At 49.5% G+C, this 25,872-nt stretch overlaps 2 protein-coding genes across 2 annotated transcripts; one reads left to right on the plus strand and one right to left on the minus strand.

Annotated features, from left to right (window-relative positions):
* Positions 1-258: 258 nt before the first annotated feature.
* On the minus strand, positions 259-5,460 carry CENPO (centromere protein O; the record flags this gene model as incomplete). Its single annotated transcript, XM_079550402.1, has 8 exons — positions 259-374; positions 1,567-1,738; positions 2,231-2,490; positions 3,280-3,391; positions 3,758-3,927; positions 4,724-4,922; positions 5,248-5,256; positions 5,422-5,460. The coding sequence occupies 8 exons, from the start codon at positions 5,458-5,460 to the stop codon at positions 259-261; spliced, it is 1,077 nt and encodes a 358-aa protein (XP_079406528.1).
* Positions 5,459-24,715, plus strand: PTRHD1 (peptidyl-tRNA hydrolase domain containing 1; the record flags this gene model as incomplete). Its single annotated transcript, XM_079550142.1, has 2 exons — positions 5,459-5,701; positions 24,545-24,715. The coding sequence occupies 2 exons, from the start codon at positions 5,459-5,461 to the stop codon at positions 24,713-24,715; spliced, it is 414 nt and encodes a 137-aa protein (XP_079406268.1).
* Between the last annotated feature and the right edge of the window lie 1,157 nt (positions 24,716-25,872).

The raw sequence follows: 25,872 nt of genomic DNA on the forward strand, positions 1-25,872 counted from the left end.
ACACTGCGATGCATCACGAGCAGGAATTAAATGACAAGCGAGAAGCAGAGTGCTGAGGAAAGATTACCTGCAATAGACACCCCAAATCATCAAGGAAATATTGCTTTCAAGATCTAAATTGGGCCAATTGCTCCTCTGGGGGGTTCCCAGCAGCAGTGCCGCAGTCCATGGCAAACATTTGCATTTTGAGAGCATTCCCCACAGGCAGAAGAAGTCAGGAGAGGCACGTTACTGAGGAGTCAAGGTAGCTTACGGTGCTCAGTCCAGGCTTTCTTTAGCATTGATGATAGAGTCGAAGGCTTTGTGCAGAGCTATCTGTCGAAAAGCGTTTGAGTGAGCTGCTGCCATCTTTGCTAGCAATGGAAGAGTGCCAGCTAGGAGACAGAAGTAGATGCATCATTGGGAGAGGAACACAGTTTTACCAGCATAAAACTATTTGCTTCTCATCCTTCCCTTTCCCCTAGGGTGTTTCCTCCCTGGTCACAGTTTTTCTTCTCATAACCCTTCTTTCTCCTTCCTAACCCTGCATCTCCCCCAGGGGAACCGAACTGCTAGAGAGCACAAACAGCTCAAGAAACACTGAGAGCTGAAGGGCTGCTCGTGAGGGACAACGGTGTTGGAGCACCACAGCTACCCAGCTGCCTTATCAGCTCAAAAGACACTGATGTTTTTGAGCAAGGGCAGAACTTCACCTATAAAGGGGCCATTTCTGTGGGGAAAGGAAAGGAGGAGCCGTTGACACAGTGCACAATTCCTCCTGCAGCCTAACTGCAACCCAAGGAGTGTCACAGCTGGGTTCTGCTACCAGAAGGAGGCCTCAGACCACGACTGCTGGCAGAATGATTACAAGCCCGAGCTGCTCTGCTCAGAGCTCCATCTAGCTTTGCAGCCTAGCCAGCCCACATGGGCAGGTGAATGGGATGCAAGGTGGCTCAGGTGGGCCCACAGCTGTACACAGCCATGAGGAAGAGATGGGAAAATGCCTCCTCAGCTCAGTTGGGCATTTGCAGGAATTAGTCATAAAACAGCACAGATCAGGATTAAGCCATGCCATATTGCTAAGGCTGCAGAAGACACTCAGTATCAGCCAGTCTGTACAACACGAGGAGAATCGTTCAAAAGATGGGGGAATAAGTGGTATCAGGAAAGGTTTCCAGGCAGAGATCTTTGTTAGGAGCATTTCACAATATCACTGGCACTTTGGAAGAGGTTGTAAATCTCCCTCCTGCCTCCATCTATGCTGCTGTATGGCAGGATGTGCCAGCATACCTGATGGTACAACGTGGCCAATTAGGGCCTGGCTGCAGAGTGTGAAACATCCCAACAGCAGGCCTCAGTGTTCACATTAATCATTTCACTAATTGCACTGAAAGAAATTTCTCATGATAATAAGATCTTACTTTATTTCCCTGCCACTGACCCCCCATGCCACAGAAAAGATCTTCCCTCCCAAAGAAATATGACAGCATGCTTCTTTCTGTCCCCAGACTGAACTAGAGAAAACCTCATCCACTGCAGTATGGCCTGCCCTCCCCACACACCCAGACACCTGCACTGCCCACTTACGTGTACAAGAAATGATGGCTTCAGTAGGGAGGCTGCAACAGAGGTCTCCATAAAGCAGCCTCACGTTGAATGGAAAGGTCTTGCTGTCACTTGACACGGTGTAATTAAAGACCAGCAAGTTACACAAAGAGTTCCTCTGCAGAGTTCCTTCTACGTGGTCTGAAAAGTGCTCCTGAAGGGACAAAAACAATTTCTGAAAGACAAAGCTAAGGCAGGAGTGCATCAGTGTGGGGCTGGGAGCTAACAAAGGACAGGGCCCCCACCCCCTGCACCAGGCTGGCATGCCCTGGTGTGGCTGTACCTTGAGGAAAAGTCTGAAATAAACAAGTGCTCATTCACATCTTTAAGTCACATCTTCCAGAGGCATTTTACAAAAGCACAGCTCCTTCAGTTTAGGGACCTCAGAGGAAGAGGACAGCTGCACTTGGCTGTGTATTTTAAATGAGCCACAAGACATCCAAGTACACACATACCAATGACACAGGCAATGGAGTTTATAGTCATGCAGTCACTTGCTGTGCTCTGAAAACCAGAATGGTGAGCGCTCCATATAAAGAAAACCACTCAGATTTCCCCCAGCACTCCAGAGCTGTGCAAACTCGTTAACTTTTGGCAGATAAAAGGCAAAAAGGTGGGCAAGCATTGTTGCTGTGACCACTGGTACCTCCAACTGGTCTGCCTGGTGCCTCCGCCCAACGTAAGCATTCAGGTGCTCCCACAGGACAGACAGGAAGCGCCTGATGTCCGTCTGCAGGTATTTCTTGGCTATCTGCTCCAGTGGGATGAAGACGGGGACAGAGTGGCGTTGAATCTTCACCTCTGGCTTGATGAGGAGGTCCACGTAATAGGAATCCAGGTAGGTGCCTTCATAAGCAGTGCTGATGCAGAAACACACTCCCTGCTTGGTCAGCTTCCCACTGATCCCTTGGGTGCAGAGAGAGAGGTTTTACTGAGCGCTAATAGAAACTGGTCACCTCAAGGAAGTTTTGCTGGGACAGCACAGGCTGCAGGGGCTGTATGCTCTCAGCATGGCTTCAGGACTTGCAAGAGTTCAGGGACATAAAACACAGCAGCTTTTTAGAAAAGGGACATCAGACAAATTCAAGCAGATTAAATTGTCACTAACTGAGCTACGCTGGCACTTGAAACTCAGTCCTGGCTCCCACAGTGCAGAACAGGCTGCCCCAGGTGAAAGAAAACTGCCCCATAAAGAATGGCAGAAGGGCTCACGGGCTCAACCCAACCTCACCAACATCAGACTTGTATTTGCACACTGTCCTTCCTTCCAGTGACTGGAACAGAGTGCAAAGGTGACTTGCATTGGAAACAAAAAAAGTAATACATTAAACCAAGCTCAGGAATAGCTGAAAAGAGGGTGCTGGCATTCTAAGTTTGCTTGGAAGACCCAGACCCTTGAATATTTAACCTAATGCCCAAATATTTTAAAACTAAGGCATTCACATGCTTCCTAAAATCTAGATCTTAGTCCAAATGATGCAGCTCAGTAAGCAAGAGTTTCTGCAAAATCCCAGAAGCCTTCCCAGAGAGGCACAGAATTGCAGCATTACTGCTCTTCCTATGCTTTCAGACTGAAGGCTTCAAGCACAACACAAGCAACATTAATAGGGAAATTGCAGTTGACATCAAATTCATCATTCAAAATTTAGCACCCCAAAAATGCAGCCAGAACTCACACAAGCCTTGAGGCATTACCTGTGAGGTAAAAGACTTGCAGCATGGCCTTAATGCTCTTCACTTTCCACTCCAGAACAGTCTGAGCACTGGGCCGTGCTGGATTTGTCACGACTCCTTCCTTGTCAAGAAGCTACAAAAGCCAAAAGATGAGACAGGTCAGGAATTGATGACACCAAACACGTCACCTGCAGGGAACACACTCGAGCTACAGAGAAATAACCCAGCTCTGAGAAATGTGAGGCAGCACTTCAAGCTGAAGAAGGGAAAAAGAGTTCATAAATGGCCACACAACCTCAAGCATAAAGATCCTACAATTCTGTGATTCTGTGATCCAGCAGTCTTGGACAACACTGTACTGAAAACTGGGGATGCCAGAACTGTACATTACTTAAAAAGAGAAAATAAATTAAGAACCTCAGTAAATCCATGCTGTGAGATGAGAGCAGGAGCATAGCAGAGCCCCTGTGCCAGATCTCTGCAGTAAGCCCTTTCTCACCCTCTTCTCCTGCAGCTCCACTTTAGCCCGAAGCTCATCCCTCCGGGTTCTCAGCTCCTGCACTCTGGCTTTCAGTCTGTTGAGCTTCTTTTCTTGCTGCTCCTTCTCTTCTTGTTTCAGGCCTAACTCATGAGCCTGTGCCTCCAGCATTTCCAGATAACCCAACACCCCTGCAAGGAACAGCAACACATGCTCAGAAAATCCAGCTGTCATTAGTAGGCATCTGCAGTGTGACCCAAACCAAAGTTGGCCCAGTATAGTTACTTAAAGAAATTACGTGCAACTCCTCAGGGGCAGAGGACAGGCAAAGACCTGCTTTAGAGAATTTTAAACACTAAGACTGAATGCCAGTAGGCAACAAGGACCAGGCATTTCTCATGTTAGCTAGCTAACATCCTGAGAAGCAGAGTAAGCTACCAAATACACAGCCCTGCACAGATCTGCAACCTCTAGTTTCACTTCTAATCAAGAGCAGCTTGTCTGGTGTGCCTATACTCTAAATTTGGGACACATTACAAGCCAGGGTGTCACTCCTGGTCCCAAGCTCCTGTGAAAGAACATACTTGGACAAAATCATAGAATCAACCAGGCTGGAAAAGACCTCAAAGATCACCAAGCTCAACCCCAATTCATCCCACCATGTCCACTGACCACATTCCTCAATGCCACATCCCTACAGTTCTGGAACACCTCCAGGGATGGTGACCCCACTACCACCCTGGGCAGCTGTGCCACTGCATCACTGCTCCTTTGGAGAAGAAACGTTTCCTAATACCAACCTGAACCTTCCCTGGTCCTATCACTGTTACCTGGGAGCAGAGGACAATCCCCATCTCAACACAACTGCCTCTCAGAGAGTTGGAGAGAACTATAAGGTCTCCCCTGGGCCCCCTTTGCTCCAGACTGAACTCTGTCCCAAGTCTGTAGCAATGCATATCATGCAGAAAGTGACTTTTACAAGCTCACCATCTCCTGAATACACCTTCCCTCCTTCCACCTTCCCCTGTGCAAGTGGGACCGCAGACATTCGCCCTCCTCCATCTTGGGAGGCAGCGGTGAGAGATCTTCCATGCATGGCATTTTCCTTCCCATCACCGTTTTGTCCTTTCTCCATGAAGCCTGGGGGCAGGTCTGTCTCCAGGGCTGGCCTCACACAGGGGCAGTCCTGAAGGATGAAAGAGCACGTTATAAACTTCCATCCCTTTATATACCCTAATACATCCCCATACCCTCATACACCCTTTTACACCAGCCCCAAGGAGGTGACAGGAACCCTCGGACTGTCCCCATATGGGAACAGGGAGGTGACAGGCGAACTAGGGACCTCATAAAGGGAGAGACGGGTGGATAAGGAGGGGAAGTAGGGCCTGGGGATCCCCACTGAGGGGTCAGTGGGACAGAGCAGCGTGGCCTCCTGAGGACAGCAAACAAGGAGCCCCCAGGGAGACGGGGGGAGAGAGCGTGAGCCGAGCAGCCTAAGGACCCCTCACGAGGAAGACCTGTGGGGTGAAAGAAAGCGTGAACCCCCACCGATAGGGGATCGGGGAGCCGGGACGCCCCGACCGCTGCCAAGCCCCAGGGCCCCGCTCTCACCTCAGCGCTCAAACTTCGCGCTCCGGCGCCACCGGAACTACGTCACCACCGCGCCCTCACTTCTGCCGTACAACAAAATGGCGGCGCCCGTACCTCTCAGCACTCGGCATGCGCGACCACGCCTCCCCGTACAGCAGCATGGCGGCGCCCGGGACGGCGGCAGGAGCGGCGACGGCTGCGCTGGTGCAGTACGTGGTGCTGCGGGGAGACTTGGCCCGCTCGTGGTCGCTGGGTGCGGTAGTGGCCCAGGGGTGCCACGCAGCGCTGGCCGCCGCGCACGCGCACTGGCAGCACCCCGACACCCGCGCCTACTTATCGGAGGGCGGCGCCATGCGCACCGTGGTGCTGGAGGTGCGCGGGGCATGGCGGGAACTCTGCGCTGAGGGGAGCGGGTGGCGGCCATTTTGGGGCGGGGTCTTTTCTCGGCTCTGGGTCCTCCCGAGGGCTTTTATCTGCGTGGCTGTGCTCAGTTATTTTCCTGGCTTGTGTCGGTAATATTGCGTTACGTACAGGCACTGGTGGGCCACACCTCGAGTGCTGTGCTCTCACTATGAGAAGGACAGAGAAGGCCCTGGAGCGCGTGCAGAGAAGGGCAGAGAAGCTGTGAGGGGTCTGCAGCACAGGTGTGATGGGGAGCTGCTCAGGGCACTGCGGCGGGTCAGTCCGGAGCAGAGCAGCTCGGGGGAGACGTTGGCACACATATACACTCATTTTCAAGGTCTCATTTAGGTGCTAATGTCCCTTTGGGCATGGCCAGTGATATTTAGGGTGGTTCTTCCCCTTTTTCACCATCATCTTTATCACCTAAAGTTGTGACTCGCTTTCATTCACTTTTCCCCAGCTTGGAAGGTTTCCATTGCCTATTAGGCCATAGGGAGCCACTTTTTAAAAACAATGTATGTGGAACCTGAGGAAAATGTCCTTGCACGTTTTGAGGCAAAAGATAAAAGTGTTCTGTTGTGACTCCGGTACTTCTCATAAGGCAAAATCATTGAGGCAGAAGATAAAAGTATTCTATTATGTCCCCAGTGCACAGTTTTTGAGGAAAAACAAGACAGTTCACCCACTGAAGCTGAAATGGAAAGAACTATCACTTATGGATTCCTTTTGCTGAACAAAGATATTGCTTCTTAAAACTAAGGTACCAATCCCTTCTACTAAGCAAACCAGCCTATATTAGGTTGACAATTGGGCTTGATGCCCTTAGTGGTCTTTCCAACCAGAATGATACAATGATTTTGCCCCCTGATGTGCAGAATCAAACTGTATAACCTGAATGAGGCTATCATAGAATGGCCTGGGTTGAAAAGGGCCACAATGCTCATCCAGTTTCAACCCTGAGATAGTAAGCTAAAGAATACGAGATGTAAGGGGTCCATAACATCGCTTGGTTTTGCTAACTCAAAAGGAAGTTGCAAATAGCATCGCTTAGTTTAACCTTCTGCTAACTCAAGAGGAGTTTATTGCTTAGTCTAACCTTTCGCTGGCCCAAGCATATTCTAAAAAAGGGAGCCCTCTCAAGTCAGTAGAAAAGGGGCCCCTAAGAAAACAATGGAAAGGGATGATAAGCAGGATAAGAAATTGCTGAGGCATGCAGGGCAGGAGAAGAGCTCAGAACTGGGACAAAGGTCGGAAGGACATGGCAAGGAAGACATCTGACTTCATCCCAGAATGACCACCGAATGGGGAGGAAGATGTCAAGCCTTCATCCAACGGAAGCTACTGCGCATGCACTGGGGAGGGGGACAGTATGTAAACAAATTCCTGGAAAAGTAATGAATATGTCAATGGGTCTTAGGTAATACTGCTGGGTATGTATGGCTTGGCTTATAAGTGTATCAAGACCCCACTCTCTGATGTGCAAGGTAGGAGGAGCGATCCCCCTTGCACCCGGCGTGTGGCGCAGTGCTGAAATAAAACGTATCTGCTCTTATAACCTGATGTGGGTTAGAGAGTTTGATTCCGCAAATCAACCCCCTGCTGTGCGCAGGTCACCAACCAGCAGCCCAGGCTGTCCAGAGCCACATCCAGCCTGGCCTTGAATGCCTGCAGGGATGGGGCATCCACAGCCTCCTTGGGCAACCTGTTCCAGTGCCTCACCACCCTCTGGGGGAAAAACTTCCTCTTAAGATCCAACCTAAACCTCCCCTGTCTCAGTTTAAAACCATTCCCCCTTGTAATGTAAGACTGGCTATGAAGCAGTATGTGTTTATTCAGCACTGCGCATGCACCAGGTGAACGGGGGATTGCTTCTAGCTTGCACACTGACAGGCAAAAGCTCGTTACGTATAAAGGTCAAGCTCACGCATATTCAGCAGAGTTCCTGGAGAAATCCTTTGCATATGGCCCTGATTCCTTGCCCTTGCATAAGCTATAGGGAGCTTCTCCTGGTGGTTGTAGGTAGATGAGGGCTTGTAGTCTTCCTCACTGTCAACTGTTAACCATCCCACGAGGCTACCCTAACCAATTTAAGCCCGTCCTGCAGTTTCCCTTATCCTTGCCTAAGGTCCTTGGGCTGCAAAGAGTCATACCAAGTTTCTCTTATCTTACTTTTACAACACCCATATGTTTGAAACTTCCTTTATCTTTGTTCACATTCTGTTCACTTAACTTACTTCTGTAACCCCTTCATGCCTCAATTCCCCCCCTTTTCTTTGATCTAGCAGAGACACCTATCTGCTAGACTGTCCCATTCCTCTTGAATGATTACTGGAAGTAGGCCCTGCTTTCTACCTTTTGTCTCAGTTTGTGCCTCTTCCATTTTTCCTATTCCTTCCCTGTGTTCTGACATAAGCACACTGAACACCTTAGCACTAAAGGTGTGAAAGCTACCACAGAGAGTAGAGCAATGCTTGCTAAGAAAAGTTGCTTCAGCCATCTGAAATTTGGTAGCCAGTAAGTCTGTCCCATAGTTCAGAGACAGCTGTTCCCCAGTCAGTATTATCCTTGCTCACTTCATGTAGGGCTTTTGTTTGCTCCCAGATATTGTCTAGATCTTTTTCGACCTTCCAAACTTCACTTATGTAGGCACAACAGCTTTGATTTATTATGGAACACACTCTCCCTTCCTTTGCAGTCAACAAATCCAGCGTCATTCTATTCTGTAGTACGACTTTAGATAGGGAGGACACCTCCTCTTGCCTGTGGAGTCTTTACTTAACATATTGGGGATTCCTGCTCTCCTTGTATTCTGATATTGGCCCCATGTAGTTCTCCCTATATCAGATGGGAGTTCTTTAGGATGGATGCTGATAGGAGGTGCTAAAAATCCCCCAATACAAACTCCTTTCCAATTTATTGGCACAGATTTTCGAGCTCTCTCCCGTCCCCACACAGCCACCAGAAGCCCTTCATAACGTAAATTTGGAAATGTAAGATTGATCCAAGGTAGGTTGAATTTTGGTCCTAGAATAATAGTGCTGTTAACAGTAGCTTCCTCACCTGCACCTGAGTAAATGGATCCCTTTGACCGCTTTTATGTTTGTACTGAGCAGACCAGTTTAGTGACAGGATCCCAAACCATGGTACTTCCATCCTGCCTTTGGTAGTCAAGCACAGACCCAGCAATCTGGTAAGTTTAAAGTTTTAGAAAAGTTACTAAAAAAGGAGTTCTCTCCCTAGGCTAAAACACCTCCTGTGTACACTGAGACAAAGCAAATTAGCAAATGATTCCTCTTCTCTTTATGACTTTAACTTTTGACGGTGCACTTTCCTTGACAGACCAAGTGGTTCCTCAGCATTTTGGAATAACCTCCTGTAACAACTCTTTAGTTACCCCACGTGCCTTATTAGTTCTACAAGGGAATGCCTCCAGCCACTGTGAGAAGGTATCAGTGCCAACATACAGCGATACCCCCCTTTTTTGGGGCTCCCTCCTGAGAGTCTCCACTGACCCCCAAGGCAAGAATTAAATTCCCTTATCTTGGTCCTTGCACGAAGTTACTGGGTCTGCAGGGATCAGTGCCGTGCCTGCCTGCCCCTTGGCTTACACAGATGCTGTCCTTTGTGTAACAGTCTCCATTTCCTATTGGCATCCCAAGGAGTCACCTCACCACACAGACAGGACCGCTGAAATCAGCGGGGTGCAGCCATCCTGTCCAGAGCAGTAGGGGGACCCCCAAAGAGGCGATCATAATCCCAGTCGAGCCCCCAGATTGTTGGAAATATCCAAATAATTTTGTCAGGACGGCATCTCTGATAAAAGCAGATTTTATTCGCAATTGCAATGGCAGGCATCTAGCAAGCAGGAGCAGCCCTGATGACACAATGACAGCTTTTTGTACCTCGTTTCCCCCCCTTGCCTCCCCCCTTCCCCTGTTTCCCCATTGGCTGGGTACTCCAGGTTTACAATCTTATCAAACCTTAATTGCTTGCTATACAGCTATACAGCTAGCTTATGTATGTACGTTGTTACTTATTTAACTTCTCCAATTCTCTATTACCCGAGTCTTCACAGAATCACAAGGTTGGAAACGCCCTGCAAGATCATCTAGTCCAACCACCCTCCCATTCCTATCAGTGCCACAAGCACTAAACCATCTCTCGTAGCTCCTCATCCAGGCGCCTCTTGAACACTGCCAGGGACGGCGACTCCACCACCTCCCTGGGCAGCCATTCCAGCGCCTGACCACCCTCTGAGAGAAAAAGTTTCTCCTAATATCCAACCTAAACCTCCTCTGGTACAACTTCTTGTCATTTCCTCGGGTTCTACTATTTGCCTGGGAGAAGAGGCCAGACCCTTTTGCACCACAACCTCCCTTCAGGAAGTTGTAGAGTGCAATGAGGTCTCCCCTGAGCCTCCTCTTCTCCAGACTGAACAATCCCAGCTCCCTCAGCCACTCCTCATAAGACTTGTGCTCCAGACCCCTCACCAGTTCTGTTGCCCTTCTCTGGACACGTTCCAGGGCCTCAATGTCTTTCTTGTAGTGAGGGGCCCAAAACTGAACACAGTACTCGAGGGGCGGCCTCACCAGTGCTGAGTAAGGGGGATGAATCACAGAATCACAGAATCACAGAACTGTAGGGGTTGGAAGGGACCTCCTGAGATCATCGAGTCCAACCCCCCTGCCAAAGCAGGTTCCCTACATCAGGTAGCACAGGTAGGCATCCAGGCAGGTCTTGAACATCTCCAGAGAAGGAGACTCCACCACCTCCCTGGGCAGCCTGTTCCAGTGCTCCGTCACCCTCACTGTAAAGAAGTTCTTGCGCATGTTTGTGCGGAACTTCCTATGCTCCAGTTTCTGGCCATTTCCCCTTGTCCTGTCTCCACTCACCACTGAAAAGAGTCCGGCCTCGCCATTCTGCCCCCCACACCTTAGATATTTATAGACCAGGATCAGGTCCCCTCTCAGTCTCCTTTTCTCAAGGCTGAACAGACCCAGTTCACTCAGCCTTTCCTCATAGGGGAGATGCTCCAGGCCCTTCACCATCTTCGTGGCCCTCCGCTGGACTCTTTCCAAGAGATCCCTGTCTTTTTTGTACTGGGGAGCCCAGAACTGGACGCAGTACTCCAGATGAGGTCTTACCAGGGCAGAGTAGAGGGGGAGGATCACCTCCTTTGACCTGCTGGCCACGCTCTTTTTAATGCACCCCAGTAAGCCATTGGCCTTTTTGGCCACAAGGGCACACTGCTGGCTCATGGCCGACCTGTCGTCCACCAGGACACCCAGGTCCCTTTCCGCAGAGCTCCTCTCCAGCAGCTCATCCCCCAACCTGTACTGGTGCATGGAATTATTCCTCCCCAGATGCAAGACTCTACACTTGCTTTTGTTAAACCTCATCCGGTTTTTTTCTGCCCAGCTCTCCAGCCTGTCCAGGTCTTGCTGAATGGCAACACAGCCTTCAGGCGTGTCAGCCAATCCTCCCAACTTCGTATCATCGGCAAACTTGCTGAGGGTGGCCATTATCCCCTCATCAAGGTCATTGATGAAGATGTTGAACAAGACCGGACCCAGCACAGACCCCTGAGGAACACCGCTAGTTACAGGCCTCCAACCGGACTCTGCACCACCAACAACGACCCTCTGTGCTCTGCCAGTCAGCCAGTTCTCAACCCACCTCACTGTCCACTCATCTATCCCACACTTCCTCAGCTTTGTTATAAGGACGTCATGGGGGACAGTATCAAATGCCTTGCTGAAATCAAGGTAGACTACATCCACTGCTCTCCCCCTATCCACCCAGCCAGAGACAACATCATAGAAGGCTACCAGGTTGGTCAAGCACGACCTCCCCCTTGTGAACCCATGCTGACTACTCCTGATAACCTCCTCTTCTTCCAGTTGTCTGGAGATGACATCCAGTACAAGCTGTTCCATCACCTTTCCAGGGACAGAGGTGAGGCTGACTGGCCTATAATTGCCTGGGTCTTCCTTCTTGCCTTTTTTGAAGACTGGGGTGACGTTGGCTATCTTCCAGTCTTCAGGCACCTTCCCCGTCTTCCAAGACTTCTCAAAGATGACCGAAAGCGGTTCAGCAATCACCTCTGCCAGCTCCTTCAGCACCCGTGGATGAATCCCATCGGGTCCCATGGATTTCTGAACATTGATGTTGCCTAGGCGCTCCCGGACCACCTCTTCCCTGACAGAAGGGGGGTCTTCCATTCCCCAGATCCTCTCACTAATCTCCAGGGTCTCAGATTCCCGAGGGGGAGCTTTTTCACTGAAGACAGAAGCAAAGAAGGCATTCAGTATCTCCGCCTTCTCAGCATCCCCCGTTACCAGCACACCCCCGTCACTTAGCAGGGGAGCCACATTCTCCCTAGTCTTCCTTTTACTGTTAATGTACTTGAAAAAACCTTTTTTATTATCCTTTATCCCCTTTGCCAGATTTAATTCCAGGCGGGCTTTAGCCTTCCTTGTCGCATCCCTGCAGACCCTGACAACATTCCTGTATTCTTCCCAAGTAGTCAGACCCTTTTTCCACATTTCATGGGCCTTCTTCTTTCCTTTGAGTTTGTGCACGAGCTCCTTGCTCATCCACACAGGTCTCCTGCCACCCTTTCCCGATTTCTTCCTCACAGGGACGCACTGATCCTGAGCTTGGAAGAAGAGCTGCTTAAATGCTGACCAGCTCTCACAGGCCCCCTTGCCTTCCAACATCCTAGCCCATGAGACAGCTCCAAGTAGGCCCCGAAAGAGATCGAAGTTGGCTCTCCTAAAGTCCAGGATAGCAATCCTACTTTTTGCTTTACTTCTTCCACTCAGGATCTTGAACTCCACCATCTCGTGGTCACTACAACCCGAGCTGCCCCCGACCTTTACTTCCCTGACAAGCCCTTCTCTATTAGTGAGAATAAGGTCCAGCAGTACCCCTCTCCTCGTCGATTCCTCAACCACCTGCATCAGGAAGTTGTCTTCAACACATTGCAGGAACCGTCTGGACCGCGCATGCCTGGCCACATTGCTTTTCCAGCAAATATCTGGATGATTGAAGTCCCCCATAAGCACCAGCGCCTGGGATCGTGACGCTGCTTCCAACTGTTTGTGGAAGGCCTCATCAACCTCCTCCTCCTGATCAGGGGGCCTGTAGCACACACCCACAACGGTGTCAGCCATACCAGCCCGCCCCTTGATTCTTACCCACAAGCTCTCCACTGCTACACCACTCTCCCCCAGGTGGAGTTCAATACATTCAAGCTGCTCTCTTACATAAAGAGCAACTCCACCACCCCGCCTTGCCGGCCGGTCTTTCCTAAAAAGCACATAGCCCTCCATGACAACATTCCAGTCATGTGAGCTGTCCCACCACGTCTCAGTGATCGCAATGAGATCATAGCCATGTGACCGCACGCAGATCTCTAACTCTTCCTGTTTATTTCCCATACTGCGCGCATTAGTGTATAGACACTTCAGGGAGGCAGCATTCCCCTGCCACACTCCATCCCTTCGAACTCCACCCTCGTCACCCATCAAATTCACTTTTGAGCCTTGAACTACCTGAACCTCAGCAGTGCTCATTTTGTCCCCTTCCCCCTTCTTACCTAGTTTAAAGATCTTTCAATGAGGCCCGCCAGCTCCTGGGCTAGGATCCTTACTGATGCTCACCTCCCTGCTCCTGCTGGCCACACTATTTCTAATGCAGGCCAGGATGCCGTTGGCCCTCTTGGCCACCTGGGCACACTGCCAGCTCATGTTCAGCCGAGCATCAACCAACACCCCCAGGTCACTTTCCTCTTCACAGTCATCCAACCACTCATCCCCAAGCCTGTAACGCTGCATGGGGTTGTTGTGGCCAAAGTGCAGAACCCGACACTTGGCCTTGTTAAACCTCATCCCATTCACCTCAGCCCAGCGATCCAGCTTATCTAGATCCCTCTGCAGGGCCTCCCTGCCCTCAGGCAGATCAACACCACCTCCCAACTTGGTGTCATCTGCAAACTTACTCAGGGTGCACTCAATCCCTTCATCTAAGTCGTCAATGAAGATATTAAACAGGATGGGCCCCAGTACCGACCCCTGGGGGACACCACTTGTAACAGGTCTCCAGCTGGACTTCACTCCATTGACCACCACCCGTTGAGCACGGCCCTCCAGCCAGTTCCTTATCCAACGGAGGGTAAAACTGTCCAAGCCACAGGCAGCCAGTTTCCGCAGAAGGATACTGTGAGAGACCATGTCAAAGGCTTTGCTGAAGTGTAGGTAGACTACATCAACTGCCTTTCCCTCATCTACCAGTCTGGTCACCCAGTCGTAGAAGGAGATGAGGTTGGTCAAACACGACCTGCCTTTCATGAACCCATGCTGGCTGGGCCTGATCTCGTGAACGTCACGCACGAGCCGTGTGATCTCTCCCAGGAGGATTTGTTCCATGACCTTCCCTGGCACTGATGTCAGGCTGACAGGCCTGTAGTTCCCGGGATCCTCCTTACGGCCCTTCTTGTAGATGGGAGTCACATCAGCAAGCTTCCAATCCTCTGGAACCTCTCCAGTCTACCAGGAGCACTGGTAGATAGCTGAGAGCGGCTTAGCGATCACCCCCGCCAACTCCCTCAGCACCCTAGGATGAAGCCCATCTGGTCCCATGGACTTGTGACTGTCCAGATGGAGGAGGAGCTCTCTAACTGTCTCCACCTCGATCTCCGGGGAGATACGCTGCATGTCAGCCCAGATATCCAGATCAGGGCACAAAATGCCCTGAAGATAGCTGGTCTGACTATTAAAGGCAGATGTAAAGAAGGCGTTGAGGACCTCAGCCTTCTCCTTGTCATCTGTGGTCACATTCCCCGCTGCATCAATTAAAGGATAGAGATTATCCTTGGTTTTTCTCTTGCCATTGATATATTTGTAAAAGGATTTCTTATTCTGCTTTACTGCAGTGGCCAATCTAAGTTCAAGATGGGCTTTCGCCTTCCGGACTTCCTCCCTGCATACCTTAGCAACTTCCTTGTAATCTCCCCTAGTAGCCTGTCCCTTCTTCCACAGGACATAGACTCTCTTTTTCTTCCTGAGCCTTGACAGTAATTCCTGGCTCATCCACACCGGTCTTCTCCCCCTACGGCTCGCCTTACGGTATTCAGGGACAGCCTGTTTTTGCACCTTTAAGATTTCCACCTTGAGGAGCATCCAGGCTTCCTGGACCCCTTTACCCTTAAGGAGCGACTCCCAAGGGACCCGTGCTACAAGTGTCCTGAGCAGGTCAAAGTCTGCCCTCTTGAAGTTCAAGATAGTAGTTTTGGTAGTCACCCTTCTGACATCTCCAAGAATAGAGAACTCTACAATTTCATGGTCGCTCTGCCCTAGGCAGTCTCCAACCTTCACATCACCTACCAGTCCTTCTCTGCTAGCAAAGAGCAGGTCGAGCAGGGCACCACCCCTGGTAGGCTCTCGTACCAGCTGTGTAAGGAAGATATCTTCCACACACTCTAGAAACCTCTTGGACTGCTTTCTTTGCGCCATGTTATATTTCCAACATATATCAGGGAAGTTGAAATGCCCCACAAGAACGAGTGCTGGCGATCGCACGACTTCCACAAGCTGCTCGTAAAATGCTTCGTCCATCTCCTCATCCTGATTTGGTGGTCTATAACAGACTCCAATTACGATGTCTCCCCTACAGGCCTTCCCCCTGATCCTCACCCATAGTCACTCCACTTTATCATTTGCAATCTCAAGCTCTTCAACATCAAAACAGTCCTTAATATAAAGGGCCACACCACCGCCCTTCCTTCCTTGTCTATCCCTTCTGAAGAGTTTATAGCCATCAATCTCAACACTCCAGTCACGGGAGCAGTCCCACCATGTTTCAGTAACAGCAGCTAGATCATAGTTAGTCTTGTCTGCCCAGCACCGAATATTAGTAAGGCTAAGGCTGGACAGACAGGAGCTGCAGTCTTTGTAAACCTACTGAGATCAGGAATTGGGTAAACCAGGGCCACTCACATAAGGGCTGTGTATACTAAACTTAGAAAAACAATAAGGGAAGACCAGGGGGATGTGTCGACCTCTTTGCAGTCAGGACCAAAGGATCTGTGCAAACATAAGGGAAAGAACAGCCTAAAGCTGTTCTGGTTTTGAGCAGTGTGAATGGGGGACCATTGTAATGTAAAAAGGTCAGACCGAGGAAGACCTCTGACTTCATCCCCACTGCCACCAGGTGGAGACCCTCGCTGCGAACTGCACACGCGTCAGAGGGGGGGACAGCATGTAAATGAGGTCCTGGAAAAACCATGAATATACAGATGAGCTCCAAGGAATTTTGTGAATAGGTGTCAGATCTGCTTATAAATCTGTGACGCTTTTGCTTGTTGGTGTGCAAGGAAGTTGGAATGAGCCCCCTTGCACCCGGCGTTTGCACATTCGCAGAATAAATCATACCTGCTTTATAACCTGATCTCCAGGTTATAGAGTTTGATTCTGCAAACTCCATCTACTTAAGCTCTATGATTACAACGTTCTGCGCCTGTATTTTGAGCATGCATTCCTGGGCGAGGTTCATCTAAAGGATAAGCGATGAAAACTATCAAAGGCCCCCAGAAAGAACTAAAAGAGCTGTGGCAGCGGAGACCATAGAATAAAAATTCTTATACTGTTCTAATGCAGAAACAACATTTGATTCCCACACTACTGCTAAGCAAACCAACCTGTATCAGGTTGACAGTTGGTCTTGATGCCCTTAGCAGCCTTTCCAACCAGAATGATACTATGATTTTTCCCCCCAGCTCTTATTAACAGTGGAGGTTGCCGTGACCCAGGTGCAGACCTTGCACGTGGTGTTGCTGAACCTCATGAGGTTCTCCTGGCGCCACCCCTCAGCCTGTCTGGGCTTCTCAGGAGAGAATTGAAAGAACTGGAGCTAAGAAACGTAGCAGCCAAGTTTTGGTACCGCTATGCAGGTATTCTTTGTTAGCAACACTGGGAAGCACTGGGGATAATTCCATCGTAAGAGGTTCTAAGATGACATGATTCAGAGCTCGTTGTATTTCCGCAGTGTCAGAAACGTCTGAGATAATTTTTAGGAGACAGGAGCTCTGGGGAAGATTGCAGTGGTGGGCATCCAGCCAACAGGAGCTCACCTATGGACACAATATGGCAGCTTTTATACCTTGTCTCCCCAAAGCTTCCCCCCTCCCCTGTTTTCCCATTCTCTGGGTACTCCAGGTTCACAATCTTCCTGAACGTTTGCATTTGTGAATCACATTCTGACACTTGTTAACTCATAGCCTATCTTGTCGCCGTTCTGTTGTTTCCAAGGTGTCTCAGTCCTCTCCTTATTGTACTGACAGGGTGATTCTCTCCGAGGCCTCTTCCACTCTGTGCAAAGGACGTTGCCTTTGTTCAACGAAGAGCACTGGGGGGTTGTCAGGTCTTCCCTTTGCTTCTTCAGGCAGGCACCTTGCAACTTGTGTCAGTCTCTTGTGCAGGACGTTCTTGCAATGTGTATGAGCATGCAGCAAGACATTACATATATTCATACTGAGTAAACATAAATGGTTGCTAACTATACATGTATATTGCTAATTATTTAACTTCTTCTCCTTAAATTTTCTATCACTCAGGTCTTGTCTGTCCAGCACCAAAAATTAGTAGTCTTCTAACATAACGAGCCTATTGATATCCTTGTCCTGTTTTTGTTTTTGCTTTGTAAAGGCGTTATCACACTGTTTAGGAGTGGGATGTTTAACTTCTTCAGCTCAAGGCTCACAAGTATTCCAGATGGCTGGACAGACAAGAGCTGCAGTCTTTGTACCTATACATTACCCCATCTACCTCATCTCTGTGACTCTGGTGTGTATGCCCACTCAGTTTGCTCCTTTCCTTCTATATCATTAATTAAATCCCTATCCTCTCTAGAATACTTTGCAGGTTCTGATTCAGGTTTACAGATTTGAAGTTTACTGTCTGGAATTGAAGTTTGTACAGCGATTTCCATTCCTTCAGCTGCCTGTTTTGCCACCTGATCCCCCATCTTATTTCCAGTCTCCTGTACAGTGTTACCTTTCTGATGTCCCCTGCAGTATCTACTAGCCACTCTGGTAGATTTAGAGCTTCCCACAGATGCAGGACTTCCTTGGCATGCTTAATTTGTTTTCCTTGTGCTGTGAGCAATCCTTGCTCTTTCCAGATGGCACCGTGAGCGTGTAGCACCCCAGATGCATATTTAGAGTCTGTCCATACGTTTATCCTTTTTCTCTTGCCAACTCTAAAGCTCTTGTCAAGGCTGTTACTTCAACCTTCAGAGCAGAAGCCCCCACAGGTAATGGCCGTGCTCTGATTACCTCGTCAGTAGCTACTGCATATCCTTGTCTCACAAAACCGCTTCCGTCGGTGAAGCAGGAATCCTCAGCATCCTGCAGTGGTTCCTGCTCTGGCTCCAGCCCACTGGCACAGGCAGTCTCTGTGGTTTCCAAGCAGTCGTGCACTGCTGGCTCAGAGGCGGCTCACTGAGGAAAGATGCTGGGTTCACAGTGAGAATAACCAAAATGCTTTTGTACTGTCCAGAAGGCCCAGGGCTGGGGCTCTCATTGGAGCTCTCTTCTTCAATTCTTCAAATGCCCTCTTTGCGTCACCAGTCCATGTCAGCACAGACTGATCATTTTGCTGTAATTCATACAAAGGTTTTACCAAAGGCCCATCATTATAGATCCATAGTCTGCACTAACCTGTCGTGCCAAGGAAGGTTCTGAGCTCTTTTACCATCTGCAGATCTGGGTGTTCAGCAGATCGCTTCCTTTTGTTCTGTTCCAAGTTCCCTTTGTCCTCCCAAGATCTCAAATCCAAGGTAAATCCAAGGTTCCTCAGGGGTCTGTGCTGGGTCCGGTCTTGTTCAACATCTTCATCAATGACCTTGATGAGGGGATAATGGCCACCCTCAGCAAGTTTGCTGATGATACGAAGTTGGGAGGATTGGCTGACACGCCTGAAGGCTGTGTTGCCATTCAGCAAGACCTGGACAGGCTGGAGAGCTGGGCAAAAAAAAACCGGATGAGGTTTAACAGAAGCAAGTGTAGAGCCTTGCATCTGGGGAGGAATAATTGCATGCACCAGTACAGGTTGGGGGATGAGCTGCTGGAGGGGAGCTCTGCGGAAAGGGACCTGGGTGTCCTGGTGGACGACAGGTCAGCCATGAGCCAGCAGTGTGCCCTTGTGGCCAAGAGGGCCAATGGCATCCTGGGGTGCATTAAAAAGAGCGTGGCCAGCAGGTCGAGGGAGGTGATCCTCCCCCTCTACTCTGCCCTGGTGAGGCCTCATCTGGAGTACTGCGTCCAGTTCTGGGCTCCCCAGTACAAAAAAGACAAGGATCTCTTGGAAAGAGTCCAGCGGAGGGCCACGAAGATGGTGAAGGGCCTGGAGCATCTCTCCTATGAGGAAAGGCTGAGTGAACTGGGTCTGTTCAGCCTGGAGAAAAGAAGACTGAGAGGGGACCTGATCCAGGTCTATAAATATCTAAGGTGTGGGGGGCAGAATGGCGAGGCCAGACTGTTTTCAGTGGTGAATGGAGACAGGACAAGGGGAAACGGCTGGAAACTGCAGCATAGGAAGTTCCGCACAAACATGCGCAAGAACTTCTTTACAGTGAGGTGACGGAGCACTGGAACAGGCTGCCCAGGGAGGTGGTGGAGTCTCCTTCTCTGGAGATGTTCAAGACCTGCCTGGATGCTGACCTGTGCGACCTGCTGTAGGGAACCTGCTTTGGCAGGGGGGTTGGACTCGATGATCTCTGGAGGTCCCTTCCAACCCCTATAATTCTGTGATTCTGTGATTCTGTAAATCACCTGCTGCTGAATTCAGTGAGCTTTCTGTGGAGAAACTTGATAACCATCTAAACCAAGAAAATGAAGCATGCTCACAGTCCACTGTACACAGTCCTCTTGTTACTGTGGCAATGAGGAGGTCATCCACGTACGGCAATAAAGTTCCTCCTTGAGTGGAGGGCCCAAGCCCCGAGCTCACAAGCCAGCTGGTTCCCAAAAACTGTAGGGCTGTTCTTGAAATCCTGGGTACCACTGTCCACGTTAACTGAGCCCTCCCCCAGTGCTGGGGTTTTCCCATTCAAAGGCAAGTAACTTTGGGCTTTCTTTGGCTGAAGCCAAAAGGCAAAACAAGGCATCCTTCAAATCCAGGACGGTAAACTCATTCCTCAGCCTGGTTAATAAAGGGTACAGATTTACCACCCTGTATCTTCAGCCATCCTAGTGACGGCCCTCAGATCCTGCCCCAAGCAATAGCTCCTGCTGTCTGACTTTACACCGGCAAGACTGGGATGTTAGAGTCAGATTCACATTCAATTACTGGTCCAAACTCCAGAAAATTATCCGTTATTACTTTTATTCCTTTATGATCTTGTATCCTCAGAAGGCACTGCTTTACCCCGACTGGGCTGGCTCAAGCTTTTAACTTATCAGGGCTGCACTGTTGGCCCTGCTGGGCATCCCTGACACCCACACTCCTACATGTTCCTCATTCAGGATTTCCATAATTCCTGGGGATATCACATTGTTCTTCCCAATCTGTGTTAAAGCCAGGCTTAAAATTTCAATCAATTGGTCTTCCTTGACCCCTCGCTCCAATTTTCCTTTGTTGTATTTAACCTCTGCATTCTGTTGTTCTAATAAGTCTCGCCTGAGTAACGATGTCAGACAACCTGGCTTGTACAAGGATTTATGCATTCCTGCTTGCTTTCCCAGCCTGTATTTAATTGGTTTCAAGGAGCAGCCTTTTCTAGTTGGCCAGTAGCTCCGACTGCTGTTACAATATCAGCATCTACGGGTGATGCTTCTTCATTTAGCAGAGTAAGAGGCACCTGTATCCACCAGAATATTGACCTCTGTACCCTGCTCCCCTAGCTGCAGTGTAACCCGGGGGTCTGCTAGGGTAAATTCCCCTGGTTCCCATCATCCCTGCCATCAGGGATGGTTCCTCCCCCTCAGCCTGGGGCAGCTCCTCCACCAGTGCCCCATTTCCCTGCAGTTTGCACACTGATTCCTGTCCAGTGGGGGGCAAAACCCTTCCTGGGCCCTTCCAGAATCCCCCCTGCCTCGTCCTTGTGATGCTCCCTGGCTCCCCAGGCCATGCTCTAGCGCTATTCTTCTTCTCAGTTTCTTTCTTTCCTTTCTATCCCTGTTTCTATACACTCTCCAGGCCTCCTCAATTAATTTATCCGAGTCCATTAATTCCAATGCTTTTAACCTCTGCAGTTCCTTCCTGCTATCCTCAGAGGATTGGCTCAGAAACAGTGACGCCAACACCTATTTCCCTCTATCTGATGAGGGACCCAAAAGAGTATATTTTCTCATGGCAGACCTGAGTTTATTCAAAAATTCAGTAGGGGTTTCAGTCTCTCCCTGTTTGACTGCATATACGGCTGACCAGTTTGCTGCTGGTTAGTGGGATTGCATTCTCTAAACCAAGTTTTATCCACTCTCTGTATTGCTTTAACAGCTGATATTCTGCAGGATCGTTTGGGTTCCATTTAGGATCTTCTAAGGGGAAATATTGTTCAAGCCTTCCCAGCAGGGCACCAGCAATGATTCGTGCCTGCACTTGGGTCCGAGCCTTCCTCAATACCACCTGCTTTTCTGATTCAGGCATGAAATCGAGCATTATGTCTATATCCCTCCAATCAAGGTCCTGATTTTTAGCAATCAACTCAAACCTTCTTGCCACCCCTAAGGGATCGTTCCCGTAACTTTTCACTGCTTCCTTCCAGCTCTCCAAATCACTCGTAGAGAGCGAGGCCCTGATTTTCATTGGTCCCTTTGGTCCTACAACCTGCATTCGAGGTGCCAGTATTACAGGTTCCTTTGTGCTGCCCCTTCTTGTAGTGATTTGAAACCCCCCCTCCACCCCCCGGCTGCTCCCGCCTCCTTTCGAACTGCCTTTGCTCCCTGTTCTTCCTCATCTGAGAATCCCTCCTGCTTCCCAGCCTGCGGAGACGCATCGTCTTCTAATCTTTCCTTTCCACCTCCATTTCTCAGACACCTGTCTCCTATGCTGCAAGCTGAGCAACACCTCTTTAACCTCTTTCTGTTAGGCCTCTTCTGATCTTTCTCTAGAGCCAGCATTGAGGGGCCAGTGAACTCTGGAGCCCAGTTAATTCTACATCCTTTCTGCCATTCAGGGTGGTTCCGTAAAGTGAAAAACATATCAGCATATACCACCTCGTCCTATTTCCCTTCTCTCCTCACAAACAACATGAGCTGCAGTAGGGTGTTATAATCCGAAGTTGCATTAAACGGCCACTTTTCCTGAGATTCCAGCTTACAGAGCGGCCACCACTGGTTACAGTATTTGATCAGACTTTTCTTGTTCACGTTTCCCCCAGGAGGTCCCCCAGCATCCCTCCAACGAGCCAGCACACATCCCAGGGGGCTCTGCTTCACAATTCCCCCGCTCTGTTTGCCCCCCATTATATGCAGTTCAGGCTGGCATACACTTACAAGGATCACTGTTACAAAGATGCCTCAGACTCCACCGATTATAATTCCGTGTACCATGAAAACCATTTATCCAACTCCCTCCAGAAATTACAAGTGAAGCTGTGAAGCTGTTGCTAAAGTTCTGATGGGCCAGTCCCAGAACTTGAAAGCAAAGAATACCTTTGTCAGACGCTCCCTGTCTGCTCCCGCAGGGATCCGATGGAGGCGAGGAGTCCCTCCAGGGGCGCCCGGGGAGTCCTGCTCTCAACGGCTCCTGCAGCCGAGCAGAGGCTGCATCCATTCCCATCTGCAGTGCCCAGCTGACTCAAAGCATCGCAGCGAGGAACTGAGCGGCCAAGTGTTGTTCCCGTTAGGCAGGTATTCTTTGTTAGCGGGGCTGGGAAGCACTGGGGATAATTCCACCAGAAGTGCTTCTGAGATTCCATGAGACCCGAGCTCGTTATATTCCCTCAGGTCCTGCATATTCATAATGCCTGCACGAGGTAATTAACGTATGCACGCCTCTGAAGTAATGAGCGATAAAGATTCTATTTCATGGGCTCTGCAGCCACCTGGTGTCCATTTAGCATCACGACAGCCCGCTCAGCAGTGTGGTTACTTCCTCCAGCGGGCTTCCTCGCTCGCCCTCTAGATGAACTTTCTTCGTTGTTGTATGCTCAGGAAGAGAATGCCTATTAGAAGTAATTTATGGGTACAGAAACCAGCCATTATTTCTGAACATCTGCCGGTTCTGGGATAGAGAGAAGTTGGGCATCGTGTCTTTCAATGATACGGGGAGATAAGGAGGACAGGGCAAGTGTCTTGACATCTGCCTGCTGCATTCCAAGCTGCTCCTGTAATGGGGCACTTCGACCTTGTGTGGAGGCCCTGGCTTCTCTGATGCATGAGAAGCCCACTTGTGCCCTTTTATTATTGTGTGGGAGTCCAACGTTTCTGCATTAGAACAGTCTCTGCTGCCATAGTTCTTTTCGGAGCTCTCTGATAGTTCTCATCACTTGTCTTCTAGGTGAACCTTTCCCAGGAACGGATGCTCAATGTATGGGCAAAGTAATTTGTAGTCACAGAGGTTAGGTAGATGGAGCAGGTTTACAGGCACTGCAGCTCCTGTCCGTCCAGCCTTACTGATATTTGGTGCTGGGCAGACAAGACCCGAGTAATAGGGAATGGGAGAAGTTAAATAATGAGCAACTTACGTATATTAGCTAGCAACGACTGCTGTGTGGCCAGCACGAAAAGATGTTACAGACATTGCAAGAATATCCTGCAGAAGTTGAAAGGACAAGTGGTGAAATGCCTTAGGGAATGTCTGAAGAAGGTATTGAGGAAGGCCTGGCACCCGTCCTTGGCACTCTTTCTTTAACAAAGACTGAAGATAACACACGAATTAACAAGTAATTAACAAATGTTAACCTTCAATAAGACTGTGAACCTGGAGTATCCAGCCGATGGGGAGGGGATGTGGGAAATGGAGTGTGGTTTCTGCATTAGACATTAAAAAGGGCAATTGATCTGAAGAAGTAGGACATGATGTATTTGTATTCTGTAACTTACCCTTAGAAATAGGTGATGTAAAAAGTAGGAGTACTGCATATGTTAGTTATATTTTAGGAGCATAGTTGCTGAATTACGTGATTAATTCTCTCTTGCAAAACTGCAGGTTCCAAACAAATTGGGTACAGTATTAGGGACTAGAAAACATACTGTAGGGTTGTTCTGTTGGGATAGGAGACTCCCAGCAAAAGAAAAACAGATGTAACAAACATCAAAGAATCCAGGGCCTCTGCACAACACTGGACTGTCTCACTCTGTGGGAAGAATGGGACGCAACAGGCAGGCATCAAGATACTCCCTATCCTCCTTCCGAGCTTATCTCTGTGCAAGGACGAGCAGATGTCCAGAAACAGTGACCAAGTGTGGAGTGAGTAAGTGTTAGGAGTTAATTAAATAATTAGAGGTTTATGCTCAGCCAGCAAAGTTTCATGTTTCTCCAGTATCCGTATGTTTAGTTGAGCGTCAGGAAGGTTGTGAGCTGAAGTACTCAGCCAATGAGGAACCAGGGGAGGAGATAAGCGTCGAGTAATAGGGAATAAAAGATGTAACACTGTTTTCTGCGTGCTCTTCTGCTCGCAGGAAGCCCGCCATTGCAATTGCAAGTAAAATCTGCTTTATCAGAGATACCGTCCTGATAAATTATTTGGATATTTCCAACATGTCCCACTCTGGTTAAGGCAGAATTGATACAGGTTGGTTTGCTTACCAACCACTCGTTACCTGCAGGGGTACTGCCAGCCCTCACAGCATGCTTTGTCTGTCCCCAGGCTCCGGATGAAGCCGCTCTGACCGCACTGGCACAGACCCTGCAGCAGCACAGCATTGACCACGAGGTATGGACAGAGCAGCCTGAGAACATCCCCAGCTGCCTGGCGCTCAGACCCTACCCAAAGGACCAAGTGCACCCACACCTGAAGAAGTTCAAGTTGCTGAAGTGATCCCTGATTTCCTGCACACCCTCCTCCTGTGACACTGTTTCGCTTGCCTCTGGGTGGAAGCATTGTGCTGATGTCCGTCAGCCTTCTTGTTGTGCAGTAGCAGTTAACAAGTGTAAGATCTTTGCTGGAGAGGATTAAAGATTCTTTGCAACGTGTGACTGTGAGTTATATGGAGTCGCTGTGTCTGTATGCAGTCAGTCTGCTTGTGCATCTCCACCCTGCCAGAGCAGGCACTTCTAGGGGATGCCACACTCAAAAGTGCTGCTGGTGCTTCTTAGGATTTACACTTCCATGAGCACATCTTGCTTTGTCTGACATTAGCTTGAATTTCATAGAATCATAACATCATAGAATCATAGAAAGGCCTGGATTGAAAAGCACCACAATGCTCATCCAGCTCCAACCCCCTGCTGTGTGCAGGTCACCAACCAGCAGCCCAGGCTGCCCAGAGCCGCATCCAGCCTGGCCTTGAATGCCTGCAGGGATGGGGCATCCACAGCCTCCTTGGGCAACCTGTTCCAGTGCCTCACCACCCTCTGAGTGTGAAAAACTTCCTCCTAAGATCCAACCTAAACCTGCCCTGTCTCATTTAACATGAATTTAACATGATCCCTCCTGCTTTGGTGCTGGTTGGACTGTGATGAAGTATCCTCCCATCGCTCTGACATTTCAGAACTGTTTTCCCCCCCCAACCCCGTGGGGAGCACACAGATGTGACCATGAGCTGCCACCATCAACAACACCGCCATCCCAGGCTGTGGCACTTTGGTTGCAGTCACTGTGACACGGTGACCCTACAGCAGCTGGAGCCCGCGGCTCACTCCAACCAGAGCTCTGTTTGTCTGTTTTTGTTTGTACAGAACCATGTGGCAAATCCCTGCCAAGAGCCTTGCGAACAGCAGACGGCAGCATCAGCCAGCGAGCTGGGACTCAGCACAGCCCTCATCCTGCTGATCCCTGCCTTGTTCCAACAAAGTGTAAGAAAGAAAAGCGAGGGCAGGACTGGGAGAACCCCAGCAGCTGTGATGCTCTTCCCCACCTGCTGCTTCCAGCACTCAACATGGCAAAACCACCAGCAATGAGGTGCAGCACCCAAATACCCAAATTCTGCCCCTCCAAAATTCTAAAGCACCCCAAAACATTTGGGGCTGGTTGGA

Source organism: Tetrao urogallus (genome assembly GCF_951394365.1).
Source record: "Tetrao urogallus genome assembly, chromosome: 2".
Classification (NCBI taxonomy): Eukaryota; Metazoa; Chordata; class Aves; order Galliformes; family Phasianidae; genus Tetrao; species Tetrao urogallus.